Source organism: Astyanax mexicanus, chromosome 3 (assembly GCF_023375975.1).
Source record: "Astyanax mexicanus isolate ESR-SI-001 chromosome 3, AstMex3_surface, whole genome shotgun sequence".
NCBI classification, from domain to species: domain Eukaryota; kingdom Metazoa; phylum Chordata; class Actinopteri; order Characiformes; family Acestrorhamphidae; genus Astyanax; species Astyanax mexicanus.
The window spans coordinates 49,981,608-50,006,640 of record NC_064410.1 but is presented as its reverse complement, the minus strand read 5'-3'; the positions used below and the strand labels follow the sequence as shown (position 1 = coordinate 50,006,640).

General features: G+C 36.9%; 2 protein-coding genes across 3 annotated transcripts; both read left to right on the top strand.

Annotated features, from left to right (window-relative positions):
• sytl1 (synaptotagmin-like 1) lies at nt 1-13,118 on the top strand. Of its 2 annotated transcripts, XM_007245658.4 has the most exons (14): nt 1-134; nt 959-1,101; nt 1,233-1,383; nt 2,548-2,602; nt 2,868-2,907; nt 3,076-3,140; nt 3,762-3,851; nt 4,024-4,190; nt 6,720-6,822; nt 6,954-7,115; nt 7,968-8,046; nt 8,150-8,249; nt 8,406-8,599; nt 10,643-13,118. In XM_007245658.4, exons 1-14 carry the CDS (start codon nt 16-18, stop codon nt 10,783-10,785), a joined length of 1,611 nt encoding a protein of 536 aa, XP_007245720.2. In that variant the 5' UTR covers nt 1-15; the 3' UTR covers nt 10,786-13,118. The 2 variants fall into 2 exon arrangements, with proteins under 2 accessions (XP_007245720.2, XP_007245721.2); XM_007245659.4 differs by lacking the exon at nt 10,643-13,118 and having other exon boundaries at nt 8,375-8,510.
• A 1,050-nt stretch (nt 13,119-14,168) lies between these two features.
• LOC103030114 (digestive cysteine proteinase 1) lies at nt 14,169-22,611 on the top strand. The gene is made up of 11 exons (XM_007245660.4): nt 14,169-14,338; nt 14,692-14,757; nt 15,883-15,975; nt 16,594-16,766; nt 17,307-17,556; nt 17,652-17,847; nt 18,527-18,717; nt 18,941-19,032; nt 19,945-20,106; nt 20,683-20,872; nt 21,733-22,611. Exons 1-11 carry the CDS (start codon nt 14,293-14,295, stop codon nt 21,918-21,920), a joined length of 1,647 nt encoding a protein of 548 aa, XP_007245722.3. The 5' UTR covers nt 14,169-14,292; the 3' UTR covers nt 21,921-22,611.
• Nucleotides 22,612-25,033: the final 2,422 nt, after the last annotated feature.

Below are 25,033 nucleotides of genomic sequence, written 5' to 3'. Positions count from 1 at the left end.
TGAGCTGAGCTCGATATGGAGGAGGAAGCTGATCTGCTGGATTTGGCTCACCTGACCGAGGTGGAACAGACCATGATTTTAAACGTTCTGCTGAGGGATGCTGAGTTACGGCAGCGGGAGGAGGGCAGGATCAGGTGAGTGGGTCAGGGGTACGGGCGGGCAATATGGCACTAAAATAATATCACAATATTTTACTGTATTTTTGCGATAACAATACTCTTGCCGATATAACAAAACACTGAATTTAAAAACAATAATTTCGAGAATACACTACTGCATTAAAATTAAAATTAAATTTTATTATTGTATATGATATGATATTGCACGCCCCTAACTGAGATATTAAAAAATACAAGAATTTTATCAGATTTGTAACAGAAGTCAATGATCCAGAATGTCATAATACTAATAATGAATTCCAAATATCTTCATATAGGATCTCGAGGATTAAAGTAAAATAAATGATACTGGACAGATATAATCTCTGATATAATTTATGCAGGGTTATAAAACAAGGAACGGAAAGGAATTTGAATGGTAATGTTAAGTCAAGTCAAGAGGCTTTTTATTATTATTACATCTGAGTACAGTTGTTCAGTGTATTGAAATTACGTTCCTCCGGAACCATGGTGCAACATGGAACAACAATACAATAGACAAACACAAAGTGCAAACACTACAATAAATACATTAAATTCAAAAGATGAGACAATTTAACAGACAGGACAGTGCAGTATTGATACGGTACAATAAAATGTGCATGGTGAGAATATGGTGCAGAGATATGTAACATACTGTAACATATATCACATGCGTGAGCACAGCAGTTACTGAGGTAGAAAGTTTAAAGTTTTTATAGAATGAGTCAGCAAATATTGCCGATAAGGATAGAGACATTCTAATGTATGTTATTTTGCGGTCATTTTTCGTATGTGTGTTTCTATGTCTGTGTTTTTAGCAAGCTTGGGCAGGTAGAATCGGACCCTGTGCGTCTGCGCTCCCTCAGTGGGACCTGGTTTACTGAAGAGCGCGCCAAACGGCATCAAAGCAGAGGGGCTGACATTATCCACGCCTCCATACGACGCAAAAAACGGGGCAAAGGTCTTATATTTACTGACATTTAACCTCATAAGTGAAATTGTGCCCTCATTATAGTGCACATTTATGTATTTTTTTCTTAGTTACTGTTAAACGCTGATTTACCCTTCTCTGTCTTTGTTCTTGTTGTGCAGATACGCTTGTGATGTCGGTGTTTGAGGATAAGGAGGAACAGAATTTGTCGGAGAATCAGGAAGAAAGCGCAGTAGAGGACACAGCAGATCTAAAAGAAACAGAAATCGTGGAAAAAGAAACTGAAACTGAGGAGGAAGAAAAGAGAGAGAGGTTGATGCAGTGTTTAAGTTGTCACAGTCTGAAGCCCTATTTGATGTGAATTAGTTTTGCACTGTAATTAATAAGTAGTTCCTTTTATAAAAGTTTCTATGTCACTAAGAACTAAAGGGTCTTGTCTTAAAGGTACTTTTAGAGGTTTCTCTAAGTCCTTTAGGATTCTTTAGTATGAAATATGGTTTTAACTAGGGCTGCACGATATATTGTTTAAGCATTGTCATCGCAATGTGCACATGCACAATTGCAGGACATGTGATGTCACTTATGGCAGTTAAATCAAACACGTCATGTTGTAATGTTTTGATTCTTGACACGAGAAGTAGATACACAGCGCTGTCTCTGTGTCTGTGTAAGTGACAGGCTGCTGCTGTCTGCATGAGAAGCTCGAAGAGGGGCAGGAGTAAACACTGCATATGGCCTCTATCCACATGGTTGGGCATGTGCTTGTAAATGCACCAGTCCAAACCTCAGTGCAGTACAGTTTTGTGCAGATATTTCCAGTTACAGCTGAATTCACGCTTTTAATCCCAGAAAAACGCTCTTATTTACCTTTTTTAAAAAGCCCATTTGAATGCCTGATTAAAGAGCCTATTACTGTTGTTTGTTGTTTTCCTCTGGTTTTGAGTGCTCAGCGCTGACTCAGCTCTTGATCGTCTCGAATGCAAGACAGCGCGTGGGTAGGGGTGGGGCTGGTGACGCCATGGGCCCTGCATTGTTTAATATCGCGATATATATAGTCAAAAAAAGAACATTTGCAATGTAATTTTTTTCCAATATCGTGCAGCTCTAGTTCCAACTATGTGGAAGCTCTTTAATGCTCTTTTGAGGGCTTTTGTCCTTAAGAACAGGTTCTTCTTAGGATCTTAAAATGAAGATTCTTTCTAATTAAGGAACCTTCAAAAGGTCCTCAGGTATTTTGTCCTTTAAACAGTGACCTAGTGCGGTACTGTAATTGTGCTATCACCAACCAGAGCTGTGGTTGTAGTTGAGTTCTGAGTTGTACTGGAGTGACTGACATTCTGTTAGACAAGACATTTTAATAATTGTAGCTCATGGTTGTAGAGTGGCTACTTTTTGTTTCTTTCACTTTAAAACTGATATGAAGTAATCATCAAAAGCATCTCATTATTTCAACTAACCTTAATCATTCCTCTTCAGTCCCATCCTCATTGTGGCCCCTGAACCACGGCCCAGGAGGAAACGTGTCCCCAAGGTCAGTATTTCTGTTTGTGTGTACTGTATGTAAGAATAAGAGGTATTTACGTAGGGGCAGCTTTGGTTAAAAGTTGAAATTCTTATTATGGCAATTTGGGCTTAGGCTGTTTTTCTGTGGAAGAATCTGAGTGTCTGGGATATACTGTTTATCGTAAATAGAAAATGTTTTAATCGTCTTTTTTCTAAATTATACATACAGGGTTATAATGTACATGAAGCACACCTCTGTATATATATTTGCATTTACATTTTTTTATCCCCAGAAAAATGAAGAGAACACAGAAGGTAGTTCAGGAGTTGAAGGTAAGTTCTGCATGTGCATTGTGTGAACGTCACACAACAGTAACTGAACGTTCATAAAGTGAATAGATTCATGAAGTGGCTCCTATTTCACTTTATTCTAAGGCTCTTTTTTTCCTCTCCTCTCTTCTCTCTTACTTCTTTATCACTATTTCTGAACTACTGTCTCAGAAAGTGTTGCAGATTCGGATGTTGTGAATGACAGAGTTCTACAGAATGCCTCTCCAACACTGCTGGTATGTTTAACAGATAACGTTGCTGTCCAAACAAAACTATCAGCATTGTCCTCAAATTTAAAGTAAAACAGTAAAGATGCCAATTTTGGGCAATTTCTATTGGTCTAATCATTCATGTGAAATAATGCAGTAACCCAAACTGAAGACAGAATATTATGTAATGTACCTAGTGTTTAGACTGAATATGTGTATTGGTAAGAACTTGGCAATGCAATATGTAAGATGATACTGGGGTTACTATTCGATATTTCAAAATATAGTGTGATATTCTAAGGAAGACGTGTTTTAATTGTTTAAATCAAATTTTAGGAAAATTGTCATAGTAGAAATAACACTTTCATATTTCAAAAATCTAAAAATCAATCAAAACATGCATAAACAGTATCATAACAGTGGAATATAATAAAGGAGCACAACATTTCTACCTAGTGGGCTACTGTCTGACACCAATCTTACCAGGTAAACTAATGATAAAACAATTGTACTGTGTTTTTAAACATGAATATAGAATTGCAAACAAAATATTGTAATACTCCAATACATCAATATTTTCACTCACTCCTTGTTTAGACATCTGCACAGAAGTGTTTTACCTCCTCTCTTGTTGGTGTGTGTATGTAGGTGGACTCAGAGGGTGATATTGACTCTGGCAGCACTGAACTGGCTGACACCAGATTTGGCTCAATTAACAGCCTGCACTCCAGTCATATGGTACGTCACACACCTGCACCTAAGAGCAACATCGCTGGCATTGAGCTGGTGCTTCAGACATCTCAGCCGCTGTTACACAGAGCAACAGGACCTTTAAACCTTTGCCTCTGGAGCTGTAAGTTATTGCAAGAATAATCTGACTGACTGTGGTAAGTGTTTGTGTTTATTGCAGATGAGTGGAAGTCTGATGAGTCTGTACAGTGTGGGGGATTTCGGAGGTGTAACAGTGACTGGGCGAATTCAGCTCTCTCTGCATTATGATCCCAAGAAGGAGGAACTCCATGTTCGTGTGTGTTGTTGTCAGGACCTGGCGCCAGCACGTAATAACCGCTCTGACCCGTAAGTGTCTGGCAAAAATGATGCCATGTATGTTCTAGGTTTGTGTTATAACTGCTAGGACTTTTGGATAAATAAATAAAAGGTATCTATGTTGTTATTGTAATAAGGGTTTTCACGATAAACACATTAAAAGGGCTGCATAACACCTGAATAACAGCAAACTCAAATTACTTCACATTATCTTCACATTACATTGTCGGTTCCCATCTGACATAATGACCATTGTGAAAAGGAAATCTATTCTATTCTATTCTATTCTATGTGCTTAAATTAAGGGTAAAGACTACTAAAAGTGCATTTTCAATTTAATATACTTTATGAAAATACACATTAGATATACTTTCTCTGTATTTCCATAAAATGTATTTTTAAGCAATATACTTTAAATTATACATTGTTCTGGTTTATATATATATAGCGTGACATTAAATACTGCTTAAAGTGTACGTGTATTTTTTTTTTCCAGTAGCGTAAGGTGTACACTTTGTGCGTCAATACACAAACTATTACATGGACAATATACATTATGTAAATGTTACTTTAAGTGTATTAAAATGATATTTAAAAACCACATACTTAATTCTACTTAAGTTTGCAGAAGTTGTACGAAAGAAGCACTTAAAATCACAATCTAGTGCTTTTATGTTGTGTTTAAATGTAGCTTAATTACAGTTGAAATATACTTAAGTTACAATTTAAGTACATATTTTAATTGTAAAATGTATGTACTTTTTCATGTTAATTATACTTTTAAAAATATACTTAATACACTTTTCTTTTACAAAGGGAGGCTGGAGTGAGGCAAAGAAGCTTAGAGAGAGGTAAAAGTGCAGAGTAAACACTCAAACCACACCAAACCACTTCTGAGACTAAGCGGAATGAGTGCAGGCAAGACAAGTGATGAGAACCTTAGAGGAGTTTAAAGAATCCTTATTTATCATATTTAATGTTGAGAACAGGATATTTAACACCGTTACGGCACATTGCATTTTTTGTCCATACTGTTCACCTCTAAAAAAAACTATTATTTATAAATAATAATCATATTAAACCATTTTGAAGAGTGTAATCTATCTAAAATGCAAAATACAATACAATTAAAAGGAGGCTCTAGTATCCTGTTGAATACAAGAGGACATACAGAACCTGTATGACATCCTGTGAGACAAATATTGTAGCTGGGCATGTATACTGGATATCCTGTTTTTTTTTCACAGAATTGTAAATATATATTAAATATAACAATTTCTTACAGACCTAATTAAAGTAGCCCATTGAAGAAATGTAGAAACAAGTGGCAGACGCATAACAGAATGGCTTTACACATTACTGACTGAAGCTTAAATAAAAAATAATAAAAAGAGAAGACAATTCATCACTCATTTAGGTCATTATGGTCTGTTTTAGACCTGTACAGTAATTTGAAATTAGATAAAGGAAGGCGGTCTGCAGAATTATCACCATAAATTATATTATCATGATGGACATTTAGATATGAGGTGTCCTATGTGACTATTACAGAGCTTTTTATTTGTTTGTCACATAGTCTTTTAACTTACAGTCTGCGAGAGTTGCCAGGTGTGTGGTTTTCCTGCAGAGTTGGGCCAGTTTCAAAAGGTCAAATCTGGTCAGAATGGTCAGACTGTGTGGTGCAGTTATTTGGACTAAAAATACTGTGGCCACCACAGCAGATAAACATGTAGACATAGCAGCAGAACAGCAGACAGGAGAAGTAAATGAGAGCTCTGTTTTAATGATTTGTAATGTGAAGGTGAACATGCAGTTAATGATGTATCAGGTAGTCACAACCTGCATCTAAAATCATTAACTTGCTTTAAAAATCACACAAAAATGGACTTAAAGGTAACGTTTACATTTACAAGTTAACACAAAATGAGCAAAGTGGAATTAGCACAGGAAAAGAGTAAAGAGAACGAGAGCTTTGTGTGTATACAGTGTACTGTCAACATTAATGAGCTAGTACAAACAGGGACAAAGCAGAATAAACTCAGAAGTAAAGTGGAAGGACTTGCACTGCCAGTGGAGAGAAATAAAGACCCTTAGCAGTGGAATCTGCAGCAGTAATGTAATGAAGACTGCAATTAAATTGGGTAGAAGCACAAAAATAACTGAGAACTGGGTGTTGCATGCATTATGAAGCTTCTTGATCTTTTATTTTATGAAACATTAGTGACTATGTGATTTTAAATTTGAATAATGTGTGTATATATAAGTAATATATGGGCCAGTATTAGCTGTTACTGTGTGTTTTGTTTCTCCTTTAGGGTTGAATATTTGCAGTATTTCTGTACTGATTGTGCCCCCTACTGAGAAAACTTCACACTGCAGTACATCTTCACTTGATTTGAGTCTAAATGTTCTTGTCATACATTTACCAACCAGTGGATTTGGTTTGGTTGGAAACTACATTTAGACTGCTGTTATGTTGAGAATTCACTGAAAAGTGCTTTAGCTTATATCCAAGCATGATCTTCTAGTGTCTGTAATACCTTCACTGATCTGTTGCAGGTATGTGAAAGTGTACCTCCTCCCAGACAACACGTCTCGCAGTAAAAAGAAAACCGCAGTAAAGAGGAAAACTCTGAATCCTGTCTACGATGAGACGCTTAAAGTAAGAGTCCACTCTCACTGCATCTGCACACTGTACAGTGAAGATAATTAACATATTGAAATGAACTTACTGTTGTTTTGCATTTTGAATTTTATTTAACATTTTTACAACTCATACCAATCTTTTTCAAGTATAAAGTGCGTAAGTCGGAGCTGCAGGCGCGTGTACTGAGCGTGTCCGTGTGGCATATGGAGCGTGTGCGGAGGAATCTCTTCCTGGGGGAGGTGGAGGTGGGACTTGACCAGTGGGACTGGGGGCGAAGTCAACCAACCTGGTATTCCTTACAGCCCAGGGTGAGCCATGAACACTTTACAGTAAATAAAAACAACAAAATTCTATGAATTTTAATCACTGCACTAAAACTGATCTTTCCAAAAACACACTCCAGGTTGGAGATATGTAAAAAAACAGTTTTCAGTGTTGTTGTGTGAACAGGGAAAAACTTCACATCACGATGCATGCATGTTTTAAATACCCCTTTACTAGCTATGTAGTGAACTACTAAACTCATAAAACTACAACTTTTACACTCAAATAGTACTAGATTTCAGATTTTTTTAAATACAAATAAATGTAAATGCTTTTCGATTACAAATATATAATGCTCTTCTTCGGTTCAGAAGCCTTCATTATGATTTCCATGGTACATAACATAGTACAGAGTAGTGTATAATTTAGGATTAAACTTTTTTAAAATGTATTTTATGCGTCTCTTTTCATGAGGTAATATCATCCCATATAGGGCTAGCATGCTTATGCATTTGTTTTCATCTGTATCAATGAAAAGGTCAACATTTTCTTCGAAAATATTATTATTATTATTATTATTATTATTATTATTTTTTTTTTTTATATCCAGATATGTATGGAAATATAATATAATATAATATAATATAATATAATATATAAATAAAACACCCATATTGTTGATGTTTTTCACATATATTAGAATTTCATAATAAATGGACCAATAGAAAAGCTCCATATAAATAAAAAAATATTTTACATTTATTTCTTTAGAAAATCCTCTAAAAAGTTGTTTTATAGAGATACAAGCCTGAAACTTGAGACTATGAATATGAAAACTATGCTGACAGCATGTTAACATGTCTTCTCTTTCTTTTTCTCTTATCTTTCTTTCTTAGGTACAAATGAATCCGGATGCTATCATCAGCAGAGGAACAATCTTATTTTCAATGAAATTCATACCGCCTGGCTCTGAAGGTCACTGCACATCCACATTAATTGAGACGTACATGATGATAATTAATCCAGCGTATTTCTGTATTAAATTCAATTTTTATTGTTTTGGGGCACATGGTTATAGGAGGAGGCTTCCCTCTGACTGGTGAATTGCATATTTGGTTAAGGGAAGTGATTGGGCTCCTTCCTCCAAAACGTGGCATTCCCAACACCCATGTGAAAAGGTTTGTATGCACTCATTCACAATAGCTGCAGGAGATTATAGAAATGCATGTTGTTTATTATGGTGATCTGTATCTATTTATAACAGACTTTTACATTTTAAGCGCACTCGTGTTTATGCCCAAAGGGAAGTACACATGTACATATGGTGTGTGCAGTGTGGTTTTGCCAGATGAGAGTGGTGTTAGTGGGCAGCAGACGCGGGTGGTCCGGGGATCAGTCAGTCCCGTGTTCAACCACACCATGGTGTACGACGGCCTGCAGTCCAGCGACCTCTTGCAGGCCTGCGCTGAGATCACTGTGTGGAACTCCTCTAACTGCCTGGGAGGAGTGCGCCTCAGCACAGGCTCAGGTATGGACACGTGAACATCTACTGTGCCAATGAAAAGTTCGAACATACCTTCTCATTATTTTTTTTCCTAAATTAATACTGAAGTCATCTAGACTATGAAGGAACACAATAAATCATGTAGTAAGCTGAAAAGTGTTAAACAGACTAAAATACTAAATGTGAAGCATTTAGGTGGGGTTTTATGTGGGGGTGCTGTTAAAGTGGCAGTCCAGTTTATTTTGTTTCTACTGAAAGCAGAAGCATTTCTGAGTATTATGTTTTATGGTACCAGTGTGCTGAAACGACCATCCCTGCTAAGCCTAATATATTTATGCTGAAAACTGGGATGTCTGGTCGCTTTTTGCACATCTTTACGTACTTACTTCACATGTACAGCCTCTAAAAGAGGATCCATCTCAGTTATTAGCTGGTGGAGCAATGGAGACTTCGGGGAAACCTCCGTAGCTCCTTCACCCATAGTTCTAACTGAGCATGCTCTCTCTCTGACTGAACATAACCTGGAATCGGATTTATCCGCTCTGAATGGAGACCCCATCTCACCAGCCCAGTTTAAAATGATTCTTTCGCATGCTCTGTGCAATTACACATTCTCACCAGAGAGGGCCCTACATCCCAAAACATACAGACATCAGCTTTAACGTCTGGTTTCTAACGGTGAATTTACACTGCTCCGACGCGAAAACGCACATGGTCGCACTACCCCCCTCCAACCGGTCGCATGTGGGCGTGACAAAGGCTTTCCCTGCGTCGTCCAATTAAATCGTTTTAATAAATGGGAAATGCTTTTTATATAAGCTATTATTATTTCCAATACTTAATAAATATAAATGTGTCTTTATAGATATAAATGTTTGAATGAGCTTCATTACACTGTCTAGTGAGCAGTATATAAGCTGAAAAAAGCAAACTTTTCCAATTAAATTACATATTAATATTTTAAAAACCCACCAGAGACTCCAACAATCACAGCAGACTTTCTCCTCGCTGACAGAGTCCCTGTGAATCAGCAGGGATTTTATAAAGAACAGGGAAGCCTGAAACTTCTCTTCCAGGCCTCTCTGGACGCTTGAAAGCGGAACTAAATTTTTTTCATGCGCTGCGCTGAGGACGCATTACAGGCCAACACCTGCTCTCTGATTGGATAGACGCATTGCGTTGGACGGACTCATTTGCATAAAGTTCAGCTCGGCTCAACTTTTCATCGCATCGCATCCCCCGCTCTCGACGCGTCGGACCCATGATGCACCGCGCGACTGCGTCTGACGCAGGTGGCGCTTCCCATTGAAAATGAATGGGATCGCTGTGCGTTGTCGCGTCGGAGCAGTGTAAATTCACCGTAAGGCTGTGAATTAACTTATCCTGTGCAACAGATGTAACTAACTCTTGGTCGTGCTTTCTTGGGGCAGTCCTGATAAGCGCCAATTTCTTCATAACATTTTTAATGGTCTTTGCAACTTCACTTGAGGATACTTTGAAATGTTTCAGATTGACTGACCTTCATTCTTAATAATTTCTTTACTTAGTTAAGTATTTGTTGCCATAATATATGTTATAACATTACTCAAATATGGCTATTCACTTTATACCAACTCTACCTTTTCACAACTTTACAACTGTTGCTCTCAAACACAAATAAAAGGCAAGAAATAACTGAAAGCTATTCCAGGTGACTGTACCCCATAAAGATGTCATCTAAGTAAGAGGTGTGTACTTTTAAAATAATCTAAAATAAAGAATCCATATGTTTTTTCCTAATTGGATAACTTTAGTATTAAAATACAATGCATATTTAAAAAAAATAGTGCAATTTTAAAATAATAAAAAAGACTCAATTTAAGACATGTCCAAAGTCCAAGAGACACAAATCAAGCACATAAATGAGAAGCACCTGGAAAATAAACACAGTATACAGTAGAAGATACAAACGCAGAAGCCAGAGCAAAATGTGGCTACATATGACAAAGACCTCTGTCAAACAGTATGAAAAATGTAGGCCTTGTCTCTTAGCTGCTATGTGTATTTTTGCTTATCTGTGCTCTTCAGGTGTGAGTTATGGTCAGAAGGTTTGCTGGATGGACTCCACTGAAGAGGAGATCAGCGTGTGGAACACAATCATCGGGAACCCAAACAGCTGGGTGGATGCTGCACTGCCCGTCAGAACCAGCCTCCAGCTGTGCTCAGAGTAGTGCTACATCTGTGTGAGGAACTTTTGTCCATCCTCTCTAATGTTTCTAAAACATTTCCCATGACAACTTAGGAGTCACTGAAACATAATTGAGAAAGGACTGTCCAGGGCAGTTCTCCACTATGACTATGTGATTGAAGGTATTACCTGAGCAGAAATGGACATCAATAGGGAGGGATTAGACTTTATACTGTGATCAGCCATAACACTAGCATCATTAATGGGTGGAATCTCAAAAGAGTTGTATATTTTATGCAGCAAGGGAGCAGTCAAATGACAGGTCAGGTGTTGATGTGTCAATTGAAGAATGCCAGCCACTTTGACAAGGCCAAACATGGTTCAGCTTGTCCAAAACAGCAGTTCTGAGTATGCAGTGAATAGTATCTATTAAAAGTGTTTCAAGAAAGGAACCATCTGTGACCCTTAAACACCTAAGGCTCATTGATATGATCCATTGAGGACTTAAAGACTTTGTTTCCAACTTCTCTGTGCAAGATGCCACGGGACACCTTTAGAGATCTCATGGAGTCTATGCCTCAGATACTCTAGATACTAGATCTGTTGTGGCAGCATAAATCAGTATTAGGTTGGTGGTGCTAATGGTATGGCTGATCAATGTAACTAAAGGACCATTCAAATGATCCAATGAATCCAAATCATTTTGGAATCTGCAGACTTTTCAGTCAAAATAAGCAGGATTTTTTTTATTAATAGTAAATATTAAAAAGTCTCTCCTAGACATGGCATAACACATCAAGCCTGGTTTCTCAGGGGGTCCTGGAGTAGTTTTCTCTTTTATGGGGTCTCCTCTGTGATTTTATTCCCATCTGGAACAACTAATGTATGTGTTTTTCTCAGACGTCCTCTGAGAAAATTACAGGCTGAATTACCTACTGTTTTGCGCTGAACTCCACGGTCCTCCAGTAATTTTATTTTTGTCCGGACGCACATCTCTAAAATAGCTATTTGTCCACTGCTACACACCGCAATTACACTTCGGACGCGTGTTTTCACAGAGATCCACTTCAACACAACAGCCAGTGCAAATGGAGGAGTTACTGAACGTTATGTCACCTGACCGAGAAAGCCAAAAAAAACTCACTGATTATCCTGTTTTTTTTTTATTACAGTCCAAATGCAAGAAATTTATCACTGAGCAAAAGTATAAAATATTTTTTTTACAGATGGCCCCCTGTGAAAAAAAATCACGTAGGGCTTAAGACTGAATAAAATATCTGACTGTGTTCCCAGTTAAACAGCCGTTAAATTATCAGAATAAATTAATAAAAGTTATTAAATTAATTTTGAACCTAAGAAATGTCAAATGTTCTAAGGTATAAGAGGAAAATACTTATATAATATTTAAATATTTAAATAATTTAACAGCAATTAAATCCCTCCAACCAAAAAACATACCAACAAAATCTTCATTTAGGGAATAATTATTTCTTTTTTTCCTAATTTGATCAACTTTTAACACATTAGTTTATTAATGAAAGCACTAAATAATAACTTAAAATACTAAAGAAAACTGCTGATGTTTCCCAAAAGGCAGAAATGGTTGATGTATGCTTTTTTGGTTGGAAAGGCTCAATTAACTGCAAATGTTTGTTCACTAGTGAGCTCCGTGTTTCATTTTTAATGGCACAGCCTCCAACATGAAACGGAAGGACTTTGTTACTTTTTTTTTTTTTTTAATCTTTGTCTGTGTCTCTCGGTGTTAAAGGGTTAAAGTATTCTGTAAATGTATGTATGTCTATAGCACTTCAGTAATATACTGCAATTGTTTACCATTTGTTACATTCCTAATTTGGTAAATGCATATTTTATAAATATCTCAGCACAAATGTGGAATGATGTAAATGATTGCCTACATTTATATTTTAACAGCTTCTACACTTCTGATGCACATGGCAAACATTGTGCCTGAATTCAGGTTTATGATATCAGGTTAAAAATCACGAATAGTGAACAGTGTCTTTTTCTGTTGTGATTGATGCAGGGTTTGTTTCCTTTTTAGTCAATATCTGTACACGTGGAAGTTCCACTCCATATGTCCTAAGGCTGCAGGGCTGGGGCGTTCCCAATGATGTGGTGGCAGATTTTATATGCTGGCCTTACCCTTCGCTAGACTGAGGGTGCTCTTGTGCAATAATGGAGAGATCTGAAGCTTCTTCTACTTTAACTAAACTTGCAATTGGCCAAGAACAAAACTGGGAACTGTGGGGGAGGGGTAAAGATAAATGTTGAACATAGTTGTTGTTATTGAAATAACAGATTTTGTAACTGAAAATGTATAGTTTATGAAATAAACATAATTTTAATCATGTTTAATCAGTGTCGTCTGTGTTTAACTCACTTCTCTTTGAGTGCTTATCTTTTAATAGTTAAGTGAAATTTGCAATAGCAATAAAACATTGCTTTAATCTGATGAACCCTAGAAAATGTATCTAATTTAAATCGTGTGTGTATAGACGATGTAATCAGCATCTAAATGTGGAAGGACACTATAGGAGGGAACGAAATTTAAGAAACTTTGGGCTGGAGTTCAGGCGGCTTGAGCTTTGAGCTAGAAGGACAGAACCCCATCTGATAAGTGAAGCTAGATCCAGGAGCTATTGAGTTAAATCAAGGAGACGGGTGATGGTGAGGTGCAGAAACAAGCTGCAGGACAGGGTGGACAATTTTAGAGAAAAATAATGAAAACTTGCTTGACTTAGAGCTGCAAACTTTAAAAAAAAAAATAACTTAACTAATTAAAATGAATTAACTTAGTATGAAGGTTGTGGGGTGACGCATTTTAATAAGACATTCTAAAATGTATAAACCAAATAAGATACAAAAATTAGTTTAAAAAGTTTATTAGTAGAAAAAAAGTCACAGGTAGTAAAATGCTAAATCAAAAGGAAACAACAAATGAATATATAAAATATGTAAAATAAATAAATATAAATAAGCATTTATTTTAAACTATAAAAGAAAAACAAATCATACCATACCATATCAAGTGAAGGTAACATAAATATTAATAATAAATATTTTTTTTGTTGTGTTTTTATTTTTGTTTACTCACCTGTACATGTATTTATTTTTTAATACTAAGATTTATCTTAAATTACACACTCCCGACTATTTTTCTCAGGTTTGTAACACTATCCCCATTTTTTTATCATGCCTATTATTGTGTTACTGAAGACCAAAGTATAACTGCAGCACTTTATTTGCTGACAAATGAGGAAATAAAGTGCACTTCTATCAGCTGACGGCGGTCATGTGAGACTGAGGGGAACACTTAACCGAAGTCATATGACTTCATGTAGCCACGCCCACCTCTGTTCTGATTGGTGGTTGAGCTGGGCAGTGCTGTTGATTGGAGGGAGCGTGTTTTTAATAAAGAGAAGTTTAAGGTCAGGGCGCTGCTGAGTTTCTGGTTCTGGTGGACTGTTTTAGCAGTAATATATGTCTTTTTGAGCACAGGCTGCAGCCTGTGTACTGATTTCAGCTCAGCATGGGGCCTTTTCTGGCGGTAGCAGCGTTTTTAGGCTGGGTTTCAGGTCAGTGTGTTTGTATTTATGTCTCAGTCCTGAGTCGTGGGTAATCCAGGTCCGGAAAGTTTAAAAATCCGTTCCAGGATTTCGTTCAAACTGTGTGGCAGGGTCAGCTGCAGCGCAGCTAGCCAGGCAGTTTGAAAGAAATCTTGGAGCGGATTTTTAACTTTCCGGGCCTGGATTACCCACCTCTAGCTCCAGCTGCCCTGCTTGTTTTGTAATGTTACTACCTGAATAAAGCTTTATTTAGCAAGCAGGCAGGACTGTTGTATTGTTAAGTACTGCATGTTTATGCGGTAGAGCTGTTTGAATGTCTAAAATTACTAGTTAAAAGACGAAAGGCCTTATTATTTCCACAGTCATGGAGGCCACACCATTGCTGGGCAGAACTCTCCCTGAGTTTGGTGATATGTATCATGTGAAAGGTGAGTGAATGTTTTAAAATACTCAAAAATCAAAATACTGTTCCTTTTTAATTTGGAAAACATATTTTATTTTATTAATATTCATAATTATTGACTTGGCATTAGCCTTACACATAACACCTGAGAAAGTTTTCTGATCTGAAGATATGGTGTTATGGTCAAGTGTTTACTAGGTAAATGAACGGCTATCTTACTAGACAATAATGAAATTGCACTGTGCAAATCAGCTGCAGAATTTAATTGTCACTTTTTTGGTTTCAAAAAACTGCCAATGCAGTTATATTGTTATGAAAATGGCTAAATAAGTAAGGGAAATATCAATGTATTAATTATTAGACCTTATCAAATCTTTTTTCTTTTTTTTTTTACCGCTTAAACACACATGCACACACACACAGATACATATACACATGCACGCCAAGTGGAGGTTTATATTCCAAGATTTGTAAGATTGTTGCACAGTGTTTATTATTTAGTGTTGAAATTTGAATTATTCTTACCTCCCTATAGTGAGTAGCAGTCAGGGCTCTATTTGAAGGGGGTCCAGAGGTCCCCAATTTGCCTGTTTCATCACACTGGCTTATTGTTGTGATCCATTAAGATCTCTTAAACAGCTTATTTCGTAATTTACATAATAATTTACAAATATCTGATTATAAGCTTACATAATTGAACATATTTGGCATGATTATTCGATTTGTGAACTAAATAACCCACCCAGTTATTGTACAGTTACCTCATTTGAACTGTACATACTGTACAGTGGTGCTTGACAGTTGTAAACTCTTGCTAGTCTATATGTCTGCAAGACCCAAGGCTTTTAGCTGCTTAGAAGTTACCCTGGGTTCCTTTGTCACCTTATACAAAGGGCACTTTCCTTAAGTACTTTTAGGACTGGTGTGAAAATCTGATAAAGTTTCCTTTTAAGTTTATGCAGAAATATAGAAGATTAGAAAGGGTTTACAAACTTTAAACACCACTGTACCAAAAGGTACAGACAAAAAAATCTGTACTAAATCAGTAAAACCACTAACTCTAATAATTTGTCCTATACCTTCTTCTTCCTCTACATATGACTCTGACCACTAGTGATGTTTTTATTTGTTAACATGCTCTGTTTTAAAGGTGTGATCTCCTTGCCTTATGCTGAAATCAAGGAACCATTTGAAGCTTGGTACGACCTGAAGGGGAAGAGAAGCCGCATAGACTACTACCATGGTAAGTGACCTCATGTTCTTCACTGTGAGCTACTGCCCTATCTCTGGATGAACTTTCCACATCTTTACTTGGACTTGGTACCTCTCTCATTATGTTTGTCTTGTGAGTTAACACATGAATTGTCCACAGTTTAATTTATTCTTTCTTTAAAGAATTGCAATGGTTAGACATTGGAACTATATAGACCTAAAGCATAGTATAGCATAATAGTAGCATTAGTTGCACTCTTAACACTGGTATCATCTGGCTTTTGAGCTGGACATTTGTCCTTGTTGGACTTGCATATAATTGCCATAAATCTACATTTTATATTTGTATCCCTTTTTCTTTCTTTTGTTTTAATTACAGCAATCAAAATAAACAATACAAATTAATCTTTTGAATGTGCCAGTTTTTAAATATGTTAAATTTAAACAAACTGTAAATGTGTTTTAAAAGCAAAAACAACTAAACTGGTCATTTGAGTGCTCAAGTGTTGCTGGGTATTGTATGAGACTTTATCTAAAGCTTTGACCACAGTTATAAATATAAAACTGCAATCAGTATATTAAGTGTATCTATCCTATTAACCTATTAAGTGTACCTGTTTATTTTTCCTCTCTGGTGACCCCTCAACAGGCCAGGTCTCCACTTTTCAGCTTGGTGCTGCAGTGCCTCAGGGTGTCAGCTATAAGATCACACCAGTCACAACTGAGACTGAATTCAATACCATGAAATGCTTCCAGGTCAATGGCACTAAAGATGATCCGGTCCTGCCTCAGGCTGCCCTGCCCAATGTCCAGGGCTTTCAGGTGGGTCCTTTAGTTTGCATGTTATGTATAACAATATATTGCAGAAGACAGTGGCCACTTCAGGTCTAGTGAAACAATAATACGTTTTTGGCTTAGTTTCTATTGAACAGAAGGATGCTTATATACGTTATTGGTATGAGCTTTGTGTGTGAGTGTGTCTGTGTGTGTGTGTGTGCATACATTCTGGATTATCACCTGTGGCAGATGTCTTGATATTTCAAATCCATAGTTGCTGATGTATGTATTGTATGATGGAAAAGAACCAAGCAATAGTTGCTGCGCTGCTACAGTGGGCCAACACTGGCCACGCTACTTAAATATCCATTGATCTAAGCTAATTTTAGTTTCAGTAGATCTATGGTTTTATTTAACCTGGTATTTTGAACAAAAAGGCTTTATAGCTGTAAGTAGTCTATGTAAGGACCAGTTAGTTTGCTAAATAAATGCACTCACGTGATATACGGATGGAGGTAGAGTGAGGTACAAGTCGACACTGAACACACTCAGAAAACACTAATTTTTTTATAAAAATGTGTACAGTTTGAACAGATGGAGTATTACGCAGGTGTTCTGTGTGAGGTGTGGAAGAACATCACTACTATCGGACATAAAAAGAACACTTACCGTCTGTGGGTGACCCGTCCAGAGGGAGGCGCTTCAGTGGCCACACCCCAACACTATGAAATGATGGGCTACAACACCCTGCTTGGCTCCCACTACGACAAATACCTCATCGACTACAGTGACTTCAGCCCACGAACTGACCCTAAGGACTTCAGCTTACCAGATGGTGACTAAATACACTATACCCTGTACACCATCTACATCCTTACCCTGAGTCTACCACACTATAAATAATCTTTAATTAATCTGTTTCTCTGTTAGGTATGGGGTGCGGCCCGTTTCCTGGTCCAGGGGCCGAGCACCGGCTTATTGCCAATCCCATTCAAGACCTAATTCATACCTCTCCTGTTGGCCACGCCCATCGGCTGTTTGGGCACTTTAAGGAGAAATATGATCGCAGCTATGAAACTGAGAAGGAGCATGAGAAACGAGAGCACAACTTCGTACATAACATTCGGTAAAGAACTGATTTTTTAAATTTATTTTGTCTTTGTTTGTTCTAAGCACAAGTTTAATAATCCCATTGTTGTGACTATGTAAACCCAGTATTTCACAAAAGTAAAAATAAATGAAACAGTAAACTTCTATCACAGTAAACTTCTCTCAGTTAACCAACTCTGCTAGTCTGTTGTGATGCGGAGGAGCAGTGAAGTTCAGCAACCTCACTGCTGGATTTTGTTTTAGGGTGTCGATGGAGAGCTGAAGTCAGCTGTTCTGTAGCTTTTTGGATTTATTTTTTTCCATTTCACTTTAAAAGCAGCAGCCTCAGTAACTGCTGCTGCTGCATTTAAGGTGGAACGGTAAATAACAAATTTAGGTAAAGTACAAAAAATAAAATGTTGTTTTTTTTTGTTTGTTTGTTTCTTGTTGTTTTGTCAGTAATTTGAAGTGTTCATCTTCAATAATAAAATGTGTATCAGATCCTGAGAGCTCCATTGTGTAGGGCTAAATTACCAAATTAACTCTGAGCTGATGTATTTGTTTCTCCATCGATAAACTGAAACGATTTTTTAGATTTTTAGACCAAATTTTATCCAGGCCTCGAACTAATTATCAAATTCCATGGCTTTTCCAGGTTTTTCATGACCATATAAACCCTGTAGTTCCACTCTCTGTCTTTTCCTCTTCTTTTACAGGTATGTTCACTCTATGAACAGAGCAGGCCTGTCATTCTCTCTCTCTGTCAATCATCTGGCTGATCGCTCTCAGGATGAAATGGCTGTAATGAGGGGAAGACAAGGGAGCAAGACCCCAAACAATGGTCTGCCTTTCCCCTCTGAGCTCCGCTCTGTCGCCCCGCCTGACTCTCTGGACTGGAGGCTTTATGGTGTGTCTTTCTGATCATGTTCACTAGTGAACATGTGTACTGCATAATAATAATGCCTTGATCATGTTCATTCAGATATGACTCAGGATGATGATTATGATTTAACTCTTAAAGCCTAAACAACATACATGTTGTTCCTTAAAATAGTATTTGTTTTTGCCTTTAACTAAAATAATGTACAGATTCTGGAATGTATAAGAGTTTGCACATTTTATGAATTTAGGTGCTGTGACCCCTGTTAAGGACCAGGCTGTGTGTGGGTCTTGCTGGAGTTTTGCCACAACTGGTGCACTTGAAGGAGCATTGTTTCTAAAGGTAAGAGTGTCTAATGTAGTCTATGATTTTCTTACAAGTAAAGGTTTAGTGTTTGGGTAACTGTGTGGAAAAGGATAAAAATAATTTTGATTGAGCAGACTTACAGTACATTGTGACCGATTTCCTTTTAAGAAAGCCCAGTATTGCCAGTTTCCATCCAACACCTATCTGATCTAATTATTTCTACAGCAAAGTAAATATTGCAGTGGAACTGAACAAATATAGAGGCTCGGGATCAAAAACCTTTTTTAAAAAAAATAAAAGTTGTTATATTTGCTTCTTACATAAACTCCAGTCTTGTACAGTAATATTCCTCTATATTTTGAATATAGTATGTCTCTTATCTAAATTTACTGATTTCTGTTTTGAGTTGTTTTTTCACTCAAGGTTGACATTAGGCTCTAGCCTAATGTGATTTTTTTTTTTTTTTTTTTTTTTTTTTTAAACTGTGGGACAGGGTCCAGCACAGTTCATTGACTTCTGTTTTTAGCCGATAGCTGATGAACTGAGTCAGAAGCACTTAAACAGGAAAACCACCAAACTCTGCAAAACATCCCAGTGGTCTCCTGCCCTGCTCCTGGAGAGCTACTCTATCTTTACGGTCTTTAGATCTAATTCTAATCCATCCCAGCCGATCCACATATTTACTTTCTTCACAAGCCCTTAATTGACTAAATAGGGAGTGTTGATTTGGGTTTGAGTTAAAATCTGCAAGAAGTTTGAGGGTTAAAGACCACTGATGTAGTCTATTTACCTCAGCAGATTTCTTTAGTAGTGTTCAAGTAGATAATTACGTCACTCTAGAATCCAACATGGGTTACACTTTTTAAATGTCACTTATGAAAATACATTTAAATGAGGCATGTTACCTTGTAATAGCCTGTATTAACTGTATTTATTTCTTTTTCTCAGACAGGAGAGCGGGTGGTGTTGTCTCAGCAGATGCTGGTGGACTGCACGTGGGGTTTTGGTAATAATGGGTGTGATGGAGGAGAGGAGTGGAGAGCATATGAATGGGTCATGAAACACGGTGGCATCTCCACTGCAGAGAGCTATGGATCTTACACTGGCATGGTATTTTTATTTATTTATTTATTTATTGATAATGACATACACAAACTGCTGTCAGCATTTGAACCCTGTAATCATAGAGATCTGAATCTGTTCATTTAGCATTGTATTTAAACCCTGGTCTCCCTCTGAAGCTTTGTGTTGTCAGTATATGTGAGAGAGAGATAGAGAGATAGAGAGATAGATGGATAGCACACCACCTAGGAAATAATCATAAACTTTATTCATACTCTCATATCACTTCCAAAAAAGTTGAGACTAGGGAAAATGTAGATAAATGTAAAACACTGAAGATATGACCCAGTGATCCAATGTAAAGTAGTCAGTGTACAGCTTGTATAACGGTGTACATTTGTTGTGCCCTCAAAATAACACCGACATTAATGCCTAAACTGCTCACAACAAAAGTGGGTGAACCCATCACTCCCCATGTAGAAAGACCTCACAGTAGCGTTATATCGAAATTTTACATGAATTTATCAATGAATTACCATAATCTTAACTATAGATTTAGTGTTTGATTTTTAGGTCTTTCTTGTCATCTTTCATTCATTTATGAGTTTGGGAATTGTGTTTCAGAATGGCCTGTGCCACTATAACTCATCCCAGCTGACTGCTCGCGTGAAGAGTTACACTAATGTGACCAGCGGTGATGCAGAGGCTCTGAAGGTTGCACTGTTTAAAAACGGCCCCACTGCAGTCAGCATCGACGCTGCTCACCGCTCCTTCACCTTCTACAGTAACGGAGTGTATTATGAACCTGCCTGCAGTAAGTTTGTGACTCCTTTTCTTCCTCCTCCTCCCCCTAAACTTGCACACAATATAGATTTACTCAATCCTTTGTAGCCTGTATAACCCAGGGTTCAGTGGTGTACAGGTCCTGTCCTTGTGCACCACAGTCCAACACATTTAAGTGATGTTTCTGGAGTTAATAAACCTTATTATTAATGAGTGTATCCAGCAGGGACTCACCAGTTTGTGCTCAACAGTGGCTCTCTGTGACTAGAGCAAATAATATCTGGCAATAGTCATTTAAAAATACTTTAAACAGCTTGATTTAGAACAAAATAAAAATGCAAATATAATTAATTAAGAATTTAATGTAGAGTTTAATTAAAATAGAAAAAAAAAGTTTTCCTTATTTTTTTAAGCCTAGTGCATATTTCATTTATATTTTTTAGACACTAGTTTTAAATTATTTTTAATTAATTATTTAAAACAATTAATAAATAATATAGTAATAAATCATGCATATATGCACACTTACAATTTTTATTTATTAAATAAATAACAATTAATTACATGTAAAAGAAAATAAATCATCCTGTTTTTATGCCCTCTAGTGGACGATTCGATTTAAAAAGAATTTAAAAAGCATAAGGGGTTGAACAAATATTTTTGTTTAGAGAGGGAATGTTCCTGCAATTATTTAATAATTCAGTTATAAATGATTTTTAAGAATAAAAACTCATATGAACAAAAACTCATAAAGGTGAGTCTTTAAAACAGCATTATATAATTCTATCTGCAACCAGAAGCTGTTGCGAGGCCATTTCTGATATCAGCTGGTATTATTAACTATAAAAAAAATGTATCTGAGTATTTTTGTTCTTGTCTGTGTTTGTGTAGAGAATGGGCCGGATGACCTGGATCATGCTGTGCTGGCGGTGGGTTACGGGGTTCTGGACGGACAGCCTTACTGGCTAGTGAAGAACTCCTGGTCCACTTACTGGGGAAACGATGGCTATGTGCTCATGTCTATGAAAGACAACAACTGTGGAGTGACCACTGATGCTACATATGTGACCCTTGCCTAAAGTGCGCTTTAATACACACAAGCACTCAGAGCGCGAGAGCCCTGTGTGCACAGCAGAGCTGCATGATGTATTGTTGATGATTACAGCAGCTAAGTTTTATTTCAATAAGCACAAGAGGAAAATGCTTGATTTCATGCTGTAAGTGTTCTGCTAAACATCTTTATTCACATATTTGATAATTGTACATAATTGTGCCACAATTAAACTGCTGTATATCCATTTCACCAAAGTTGCCATATGAAGCCATATGTACTGCATTATTTTGTTTGTTATGCAGCTTCAGTGATTCTATAAGCAAGAAGCACTGGTGTGGATATGTCTGAATGCTGAATGTTGGATAATATTTTTTTTTTTTTTGTGGATTAGTCAATAAAAATGTTTTTTTTTAAGAAAAAATAGTCATCGGGGACTTTTATATTAATGGTTGATGACAACTGAGAGATGTTGCATTAGTGTTTAGGGGATTTTTATATATAAAAAAATGAAAGTAGAATTTGATCAATTGTCATACAACGCTAATTACAGTTCAGGGTGTAAGAAAATCTGTGAATCAAAATCTGGATATTGTTTGCAATTTGTATTGATTTTTAATTATTAGTTTACATGCAATGACAGTGGCTCATTTAGCATTGTATTTAAACCCTGGCCTCCCTCTGAAGCTTTGTGTTGTCAATATATGTGATTGTCAGGGTCCGCTTTTCTGTGTTAAATCCTGTCCACATAATCACTGTAAAAAAAAATATATATATAGTGTGTGTGTATATATATGTGTATATATATATATATATATATATATATATATATATATATATATATATATATATATATATATATATATATATATATATATATATATATATATATATATATATATATATATATATATTTAGTTTGATATTTTTTCACAGCAGAAAGAATTTTCTAATATTACATTTAATCAATTATGTAAGCACACCCAAGCCTTCTGGTTCTCAACACCCTGCCAAATATATTCCCCTTTATCTTTTGTCATGCTAATTCCATCACTGGTACAGGTACTGGTACTGGTACTGGTACATTCTTTAAGGATGAGACACAACTCCCATGTTTTCTATGTAAAGAGAGGGGAGTGTTAGATTTTCTACCAGGAAATTATCCTGAAATCTTTGTTCATAATCTCATTTATATCACTCCAAAAAGGTTAGGACTGGGGGAAAATATAAATAAATGTAAAACACTTGCGATACGATACAGTGATACAATGTAAAGTAGTTCGGGTACAGCTAATATAACTGTTCATTTGTTGTGCCCTCAAAGAAACACAGACATTAATGTCTAAACCGCTCACAACAGAAGTGGGTAAAACCCTAGGTTAAAATGGCCAAATTGTTCCCAAAATGTCTAATGTGGCCACCGTTATTTTCCAGCACCGCCTTCACAGGTTGCCACTGGAATAATCTACCACTTCTCTATGAAGAGATTATAGAGCTGGTAAATGTTAGAGGAATTGAGTCCTATATTACACTCTATGATCCTTATTGATCCTATATCTTACACCCCACCAACAGTCTGTTTTGACGCCTTGCTCCGGCACCATTTAATAGTGTCGGAGTTTAGGAATATATCTATGCAGATGGGTGTGGTGATCTGGAAGTGAGGTGTGTTCAGGTAAATCTCTGGCATATTGGGGGGCAACGATAGGTCCAGCGGGCTAAGTGCTGCCTCTGTGATCAGGAGATTGTGGTTCAAATCCTGTGGTTCAAATCCTGATCATGCAGCTTGCCATTGGCTACCGGAGCCTTGAGGAAACACAATTGGCCTTGCCCTTTCTGGGTGGGTAGATGGTGTTCTCTCCCCTTATCACTCCAAAGGGGGAGGTTGATCAGCACAAGTCATCTGTGAGCTGATGTATCAGAACCGAGTCACTGTGCTTTTCTCCAAGCACACTGTGATGCTGAGTCCTAATGAGTGGGTTGGGAAAATGGCTCTGTAAATTGGGGAGAAAATACATTTCTGGCATATTGCTGTTTTGATGGTGGAAATCACAGTTGCTGACTAATTAAAATGTATTTTAGAGTTCTGGTCTGGAGATATTTTAGATTGACCTTCCACTTCTTCAAGCTCTGCAGCAATGCTGGCAGTACTAATATGTGTGTATTCATCCTCTGTATATTACACAGAACATGTGGACTAAACTTCGTTGGTCAACCCTGGGGAGGCCTGTTCTAAGTGGAACCATCCTAGAAAACCGCTGTATGACCTTGGCCATCATATCAGTGTCATATCTTCAGTGTTGTCACCTTAAAATGTATAATGAAATATAGACAAAATGTGAGGGATGTACTTAGTTATGGGAGATACTATAGACACAGAATGCCATACCTGCATATCTGTTCGTATGGATTGTAAAATTAAGACATAAATAGCTAAAGTTTATGATTCTTGATATATGTAAGATATGGTACAAACAAGAGCAGTTAATGTTGTTCTTTAAAATAAATAAAAAAGATATGCACTGCACAATGTTGGAGGAATGCTGTAGGTACTGTAGTGTGGATTACAGTACTGTGTGAATGAAATCTAATGATCTATCTCAGGACAAAAAGGAGTGAAATTTCATACAAGAAAAATGAGTCTTGATCTACTTTTAAACATATCAGGTTATTCTTTGGAAATATTTTAATCACAGACAGGGGCGTAGCAGCAAATTCTTGGCCCTGTACACTCTCAATGTCAGTGGGCCCCTATCCATGCCAGTACACAAAGAACTGGAACAAATCAGGATTTTCATGGGCCCCTCTCTCTACTTGGGCCCTGGGTACTTAGGTCCACTTTTCCCCCCACTACCACACCCATGATCACAGATAATTACATGTCTTTAACCTACAGTATGCTCAGTAAATCTTGACAAATCACCACGCCTGAATGTTCTGTGAAAAGGTTATAAGTTCAGAACTGATGGATTTCAACATTTCCAGCGAATCTGGAGGCGGAGATCCTCATATATATATATAAGGTTCGATCTGCATCTGTCAGGAACAGCTTGCTGGACTTTCAACAATCAACAGGTGAAACTTTAAAGCACAAGGTAAGAAAAAAACATTTTCAATTTGTACAATTTCATTTGTTAACAA